Here is an 8408-nt window from a genome sequence, read left to right on the forward strand (position 1 = left end):
TCTCTCTCTCTCTCTCTCTCTCTCTCCCCCTGCCTGCCTGCTCTCCTATCTGCTTTCAAACAAAGATAATCTAGTCTTTCATTCTGTACAACACTCCAACTGTGATAGAAATGATCCTTGGAGCATCCTTTTCATTTCAGCACCCTGACTGTGGAGTAACACTGAGTGTAAAATAACCTTACACTTAATCTCTCCAGTGGAGGTCAGCTCTCGGTTTGAGGACTATACACACGCAAGTAGTTTTATGCATTTCACATGTTTGTTTTTTTTGCTCAACCCTGGCCAATTTTTTTGTGTCAAATCCATCAGATTTTCAGGCTGCCCATAAGTAATCGTTTATTTCTTGTATTTTATTACATGGAACACTCTCTGTTGCATAATTTGTATCTTAGGCTTCACATTGAATGTGTGATTCTGACAACCGCTACCATATAAGAACTCTGTATACATTCATGATTTTCAAAGTGTCTATGTGTCTCTTCACCAAGACATAGCTGTGCACAGCACATCAACTACAATTTTTCTAAAACTTTACCAACGATATGTAATTGCCTGCCATTATGAGTAACTAGCTGTGTTACCCAAGACACACTTCCCTGTGTTTGTATGGTCAGAAGCTGAAAGGGTCGGCTAGCGAATACGTTTTCTTTAAAAAGTAACAATCTTACTAAAGCCGGGAGGATGAGAAGATGAAAATCAAAGGAGGATGGGGAACAGATTTTGTTTAACCTTATATAAAGGATGGTGTGCATGTATATGAGTTTGGGTTCAACGTTTCCTCATTATATTAAAAAAGAAAAACCCAGGCTGCATCAACATTTCCTACAAAACCGAAATGCTATTGCACATTAAAGGAATGTGTAGGAGACCGAGTTGTAGTGTCTTTGTATATCAGGGGTCTTATGTGTGATGCATTTGATATCTGAACATTTATCCTCATAGACAATGCTGGGTTCCCTGATTTACTGTACACATTTATTTACACAAAGTTGGGACTGAAAAAAAAACACAAATCTGTTGTAACATGTATTCTGAGTGGTGGTGAGAAGGCACCCACCTTTCTGGGTCTTCACTTCAAAAACTTCAGCTTCTTCCCCCGAGGTAAAGTGTTTGAAGTAGGAACAGTTTTGTGCTGCAGAGTAAACAGGTAAAGAAGGAACGGGATGTAAGAATGAGGGAGAGAGAGAGAGAGAGAGCGATGAAACAAAAGAGAAAGAGAGCATGTGGCTCAGGATGTGGCTGTGTCTGCAATACCAATCAATGTAAACGGAAAATATCTCAAAGGATCCCATTTAAAAAGCTAACACACACACACACACAAACACACACACACAAACAAAACACATTAAGGAAACACACAGTTGTACTTGCCAGTGTACTTTCTCATTTTTTTAGATCAGTAATAAATCAACATGCACAACTGTTGCAGTACATTCCTCTTTTGGTTTCATCTGATGCACGTTCCACTCTCTGCTCTCACAGAAGTGTTAGTGTGACTTTTCATCCTAAAATAAAAAGTCATACAGTCAAATCCTTCACTGTTCACCATGTTAGCTGTGTATGCAATCTACACAGAAATGACACATTTCTGTGCTTTGCTTGCCCAAACTCTCCACCACAAGGAAAACGATTCCTGGGTGCAGTCATTGCCCACACATCCATCTATCTATCTGCTCTCTCTAAGGGCAGCTGGGCTGTGAGAGGGAGGGGTGGAGTGGACGGAAAGGCCAAGTCAGTGTTCCCTATTTCCTCCACTAACCATCCTTTCTTGCTGAGATTAAACCCATAAAGCAGACAGGTGTACTCTCGGTCTACACAGAGATGGACAATTTGTGAGTATGTGTGTGAGTGTGTGTGTGTGTGTGTGTGTGTGTGTGTGTGTGTGTGTGTGTGCGTGCGTGCACACATGTACTATGCATGTGTGTGTGTGTACCAGGCAACAGAGGAGCTGTTTGTTACCCAGGATGAGAAAAAAATCATTAAAGACGTAACCTAGCAACAGGCTGCTGCTGGTCTTGGCTAGTCCTATCTATTTACCAATGTAAAGGCATATCAAGAGAAGTGTGTGCATGTGCATGTGCGTGTGTGTGTGTGTGTCTGTGTGTGTGTGTCTGTGTGTGTGTGATTGAAGGGATGGACAGTTCTGGGGAGAATTGGAGCAGCGTGGATCTGCAAATACATTTTCGTAATTAGTCTTCTCTCATTCGCTGTCTTTACCTCTGAGGCTAAACTAATCTAATCTGATATGTGTTTGGATTTAAATATAAGATTTACTCCTGTTTCAATAGAACTATTATCTCTTTACTACACAAAGACAAGAGAAAAAGACCTTTGGTTTACACAAAGCAAGCTTCAAAAGCCTGAGCCTCTTGTTACTTGTTTGATCCCGGCGAATTAAGAAGGAAAGGAAAGAAAATTAAAGTCAGGGTAGTGACTGATTTTTTAGATTTAGATTTTATTTTGAGTATTTAACTATTTTTAAGCTCCACCTTCCACTTAATTACTGTCGCTGCGCCTGTCAAGCTTTCCATTCTAGCATGACACTTATGCAGTTTACAATAACAACAGCGTATACCCTCGTTTTTCTGAGTAATAATTGAGAAATCCAAAGCTTGACAGAGCTAAAATTCCTAGTTAGAGTTGCTATGATATGGGCTAAATGTGTTGTGATGGTAGTATTGCAATATGTGATTTGTGTTCATGTGATTTTTACATTTTTAGTCATTCTAAAATGGCAATTAGCTTTTAGAACACAGACAGCAAATGTGGTTCCAAATTCATAAAGCAAAAATCCACCCAATGACAGGAAAAGCTTAAAACTTCTTCAAAATGGGCAGTCAGGAGAACGCATCTTTTCTTACTTCAGTACTTTATTTTGGTGCTAAAACAGATATGAGAAAGGAAGAGCAGTTTCTCAAGTGTTGATCCAAATGATTTAACCACTTTGCTACTTTCTTGTCTCTGGCTGGCTCAGTATGTTAGGCCAAAAGGTTGAAAACTAACTTTTGTTGCCAAGTTCTATGACACATCATAATGATGGACTTTACTGTTAATGTTAAAAAACAACTAAAAAGTGCAACTACTCACATTTATTATGAAAGTAAAACACACTGCCAACAACTTTAGATGGTGAACATTTACTGTGGGGGAGAACATCTGGGTGCATATCATTGACCTTGCAGTCATGCTAATGGGGGGATTTAGTTCCAGTGGGTGAGAGTGATTAGAGCGAGGCATCGCTTGTCATTTTAGTTTTGCCTCGTTCCACTAATTTCTGCTACCACCTTCCTCTCTTTGACATGCAGTTTCTCCTTTACCCTTGCCTTCCTTTCCTGTTATTACAGAAAACCTGTCTCTATCTTCCACCTCAACTCTGTCTTTCATTTCTCTTTAAGTTTCGTACTGATATGGTTTTCATTTTCCTTTTCTCTGTTGGTTTCTAGGAGGGTATTTCCATGTTTTTAACTATGAAAATTCACATTTGGGCTTGAAAATAGCTTCAACAGTATATCTTTTGCAGGAGCATAACAGAAGATGTTATTTCAGCAGATGGGGGATAGGGGGGCTGTCCTTTCATAGACACAAAATGACAGACTAATTCTGGGTCAATGTGAAAAGGATGGGTGGTGGTGGTGGTGATATTTGAATGGCTATTCCACTAGGAGGCCTGGTAACTGGGACACAGCAGCACAGAAGAGTCCTCACAGCCCTTGTAAGTATATGCATGTATGAGTGATTGAGTGTGTGTGTGTGTGTGTGTGTGTGTGTGTGTGTGTGTGTATATGTATGTGTGTGGCCTGACTTTTTTTGTGAAATTCCGAACATTAAAATTTGTATTTCATCCTCATAGTAAAAACAAACTACATCTAATTCTGTTAGTGATGGTATGTCTGAATATGTATCTCCTTTTATTATATATCTCAAATGAGAGTGACAGAAATTTTGAACCTGAAACTTGTTGCCACACCTCCGCAGTTTGGTCCCTGCACCCAAAGGTGGCAGACTAGACAGGGAAATTACTGGGCGTCTAGAAAGTGATAATGGTGGCTCAAGGTGACAAGAGTGCTTTTGAGGGTATGAATTGGGGGCACCAGCATTGTGTCGCTGAGAGAAGCAGAGAAGGAGAATGTTTTATTTGAAGGTGTAAGTGTTCTGGGCGCAATCTCTTTCCGTAGGACTAGAAAGGTTGACCTCTTGGAAGCTTTAAAACATCTCTGATAATAAACTCCCCTCCTACTTTGTGCACATATGTGTTGGAACACATGCTTGCCCACCAAAGCATCTTTTACCCTCTTATTTCCCATCCGAGCAGCATGATGCAATCCACAAAGGGTTTGTTTGATTTTTGCAGCACTCAAGCTGTCATGCGTCATTTGTGGGAAGCTCATTTCAAAAGTAATTTGGGTTCAACGCTTTGCTGCTGTTGTTATGCAACCCTTTTACAAAAGCAGTGTAATTGTGCCTATATGAAAAAGTGTTTGTGTACGTCCCTCTTGATGACTAACTCCCCCCCAGTTTGGGAAAATGCAAATGTATTATTAGGTCCAATCACTGCCTGCTTGGGTATACTGTTCATCAAGGATGTAATCTGTTATGGTGCGCTCACGAACAACTCAGGTACTATTAGGTTTTTTTTTTACGCTATTGTGCTCATGTGCCAAACACTACGACATACATTCGATTGAGAAGCAGATAAAGTACCGCTGGTGTTTGTTGTTAGCTACCCCTGTAGGCCCAAAACACAGTGGCCAGTTAAGCAATTGTTGAGTGTATAATGCACAAAATGTTGGTTTAGCTATGTAGGTTTAATACTTCTTTATAAAATCAATGGAAACAGTCAATACTACTCCGTGTCGCGGACCTCGTTTTGAGGTGTTACTGTAATGGTGTTGCCAGAGGTTGGCTGGCTTTTTAAGTGCAAACACTGACTCCTTTAAAAACACCTGTTAATTTATCACATGTGAAACACTATTGTACATTTGAAATTGCACTCAACATGTGGAATCAAGCCAGGCCTTCAGTTCTTCTCTGTGGTTCTCTCTGCTGTCAAACCACATCAACCAGATTGAACTGGGTGACAGGGAGAAAAAGCCCCTGGTCATTAGAGGACAATCAGTCCCGCCTGGTGAGGATGGTCACTAAAACTTACTTTCTGAAGGTGGAAACTGGCCAATCAGCATCTCATCTCAAGGTCATCCACACGTTACACACAAAGACAGCACAGAGGATTACGATTAGGGACAAACCACCACACTCGCAGATCCATTTCTCACAGCACTTGGGCCATAAATGGGGACAGAGGGGCTTGTATAACACAAGCTCTTAAGCCTGATGTGGGAGCAAATGGCAGAGCTGCGTAGCCACGCACCAAAGCCCTAGACCTTTTCAGGTAATTTGAGACAATGTCTCATTTTTTCTCATAAGCCTAGTTTAGAAACACCTCTACGGTTGTGGGAATGTAACCAATGGGGTCTCTATTAAAAGAGCTGATGTGTGTTCCTGCACACTCTGGCAAGTGGCAACCAACTGAGGGCTGAAATTCCTTCACTGCTCGAAGCAAGACAGGTGAGCCGCTGACAAGTTCAGTCTGTCAGATGGCAGAAGCAGTTTAGATCCTGCACACAGATATTATGACACTTTTTAAATGCTGCTGTCTGGTTTTGGAGGTTAAAACTGGATCATTCATCACCATATTTAAGTACATGTCACACATTTCACAGGTGACTTGTCCATGGGGGAAAATCTCCAACTACCGCTCTTGACAGATATATCTCCATTTTACACCAAGAAGGTGTTCTGGAGGCCCTCAGTGTGTCACATTTTTTGTCTGTCAGACTCTCACTTTACCTGCAGACTCTTTTAGGTCTTAGTACAGTATCACCTCCCCTCACTTGAATGCCCCCCACTCTTAATACATACTATGAAAGTAAAAGATAAAAATGATCCCCCTGTCCCCATCAACAGAGACATCACTGCCTCCATCTGCCCATGCAGACTTTTGTTTTCTTTCCTAATCCCCCTCCACCCTCACAAGTCTCCCAGGTGTACTCTAACTCGTGAGCTGGAGTGAAAGCCACACTTCATTAAGGCCTGTACTGATCCTGAGGTGCTGGAGTCGGAGGCTAAGTCAATGATAGAGTCAGAGTGAAATTTCTCTGTTAGGCTGCAAGGCACGCGCACACAGCCATGGGCCAGCTAGACACTCTTCATCCCAGCGCTCTGTTCAATCAGGGCTTGTAATTAAAGCTACAAGGCTATTTCGGAGAAGGCTTTGCTTGAATACTAGAAAGAATGCTTTTGACTTTTTTTCTTCTTTTTTTTTTACTGTAATTTTCACTATCATGTGAGAGTTTGCCAATGGGTAAGTTTAAATATTGATCAAACCAAGGTTTATCAGTGGCATCAGAAAATACTGCTTGAATTAGGTGCATTTCCTAAAGCTGCTCTCTAGACAATCTTGCATCTGGTTTGATCAAAGCCAACCTCAGATCTGCTGTGACACTGGGAGCCAGACAAGAGATGTCGAAGTCAAATAGCACCTACATTGAGTCGGAAAGTAGGCTGTAACACTTCCTGGGAAGTAACAAGGATTTCATTTCTCATCTCTCCCATGGAGAGTCCATCAGCCCAGACAGAACAGATTCATGTTTTTTCATGTTAACTGTGAAGTACAACGGCGATGCTCTTCCATCATGCACTTGACTTCCGCTGTTCGACTGTGCTAAATTGGCAGTCTGTTCAGAGACATCTTTTGTGGAAGACAATGATGGTTTCAGTGAGAAGCTGGCTATAGAACTGTTACACACATGAACACTTGCTTGGACTAAAACACAGTGTGGTAGAAAAGGCTGAGCAAAATTGCTCTTATGTACAGACACTTCAACCTCAGACTGCAACCCTTTCTGTTCCCTCTTGACTTCCACTGAGACTCCTCAAAATATATTTTGTAGGGGTAAATACTGTTTGCATTATCTGATCTTGGATATACAGGGACTGTTGAAAATTGTGAAGTAATGGAAAAACACAAGTACTACATAGCTGAAATCCACATATGTCAAAGTAAAGGCTTAAATCTACCTGTGACACAAGTGAGTATATGAAAGCAAACAGACAAACTCAGATGTTAAGTAAAGTTTTTCTTTAGTTTTTTTTGTCTTCTTTGACCTGCATGTTGACACAGATACATTAAGCAAAACTGCAGTCTAAATATGTATCATCCAGCTCAAATCCACTTTCCGCCAAGTCTTTTTCTTTCTTTGTGTTTCTAAATCTAGCAAAATAAAAAACTCCTAGCCCTGACCATACATCCATTAGTATTGCCAGCCAGGTGAGCTGTTGGTGAGCACCAACACAACAAATTCCCTTTGACGACAAATGTAAATCTAATTTTACCTCTAATTCCGAAAATATTGTGAAACGTTTGTCGCTTTGACATGAACCTCAACAAAACAAAAGTCATCAATCAGCAGGTTTTCATTTATCAACAGTAAAAACAAAATACTCCGTACCTCCAGGTAAACTGATGGGGCCGCAGCCTTTGCCCTGAGGGTCCTCCTCCACAATGAAGATACTTTTCTTGCAGAGCCTCCAGAGGCCAAAGTGGGCCGCCTCGCAAGTAGTGTTGAGCTTCTCCACCCGGGGGCTGAGCACGGCCCAGTGGTCAGTCACCACCGCTGCCAGCATTGACGACATGCCCACCACAATCACCACGGACGTGATCTTGACCTTAGTCGCCTGCTCCTCAAACATGTTGCCGCTCGGTGTGTGTGCAAAGTTGTGTGCGTGCACGTGTCCTATTTGCACGCCTGTTGATGTGTGTTTTACACGATGAAGAAAAATGTCAGCCTGTATGTGTGTGTGTGTGTAGATGTTAGTGTGTGTGATCGTAAAGACTGCGTAGGACAGACAAGGTTGTCTTGTTCGTCTTCGGTTGCTTGACATCCGGTGTAGACTCCAGATGTTCCACCGTCTTGTCTACAGCTTCAACACACCCCTGCTCTCTTGTCCACAGCTCTTTCTTTCTCTTACTCTTTCTCTGCCTTGTGCCTGGTGGTTAATGAAAGGGGGCCAGATAACAGTGCCCTACTTTCTACCTCTCTCCTCGCTTCCTCTCCCTCCCAAGTTGCCTTTGGTGAGCTGAGGCCATTTAGAAACGAGATGAAGAGGTACCGGGAAGTGTTTACACCTACTAACACCCATCACTCGACGATTCTGGTGTTGATAAGAGTCCAGGTCAGGATTAGACACTTTCATTTAAAGTTTAGGCACAGTCTATTGATTGATGGCGTTCCAGTTGTGCACTTCTAACTACAACATCTAATGAAGATTTCCAGCAAATGTTGACAGTGCTATTAAGTATTCAATCACCATGCAAATACTGACGTTATCAATCTACCATTTATTTGAAA

General features: G+C 41.7%; 1 protein-coding gene across 2 annotated transcripts in view; it reads right to left on the bottom strand.

Annotated features, from left to right (window-relative positions):
- Window positions 1-8123, bottom strand: part of cacng1b (calcium channel, voltage-dependent, gamma subunit 1b) — a 10622-nt gene extending 2499 nt beyond the window's left edge. For both annotated transcript variants that reach the window (XR_004335428.1, XM_032538145.1), the window contains exons 1-2: window positions 7509-8123; window positions 1058-1132 (exon numbers count right to left, since the gene is read on the bottom strand). Coding sequence is in view for 1 of the 2 variants with exons in the window: in XM_032538145.1 (XP_032394036.1) it covers window positions 1058-1132; window positions 7509-7941 (508 nt within the window). In the remaining variant the exon portion in view is untranslated. The remainder of the gene's footprint in view (window positions 1-1057; window positions 1133-7508) is intronic.
- Between the last annotated feature and the right edge of the window lie 285 nt (window positions 8124-8408).

Source organism: Etheostoma spectabile, chromosome 15, assembly GCF_008692095.1.
Source record: "Etheostoma spectabile isolate EspeVRDwgs_2016 chromosome 15, UIUC_Espe_1.0, whole genome shotgun sequence".
NCBI classification, from domain to species: domain Eukaryota; kingdom Metazoa; phylum Chordata; class Actinopteri; order Perciformes; family Percidae; genus Etheostoma; species Etheostoma spectabile.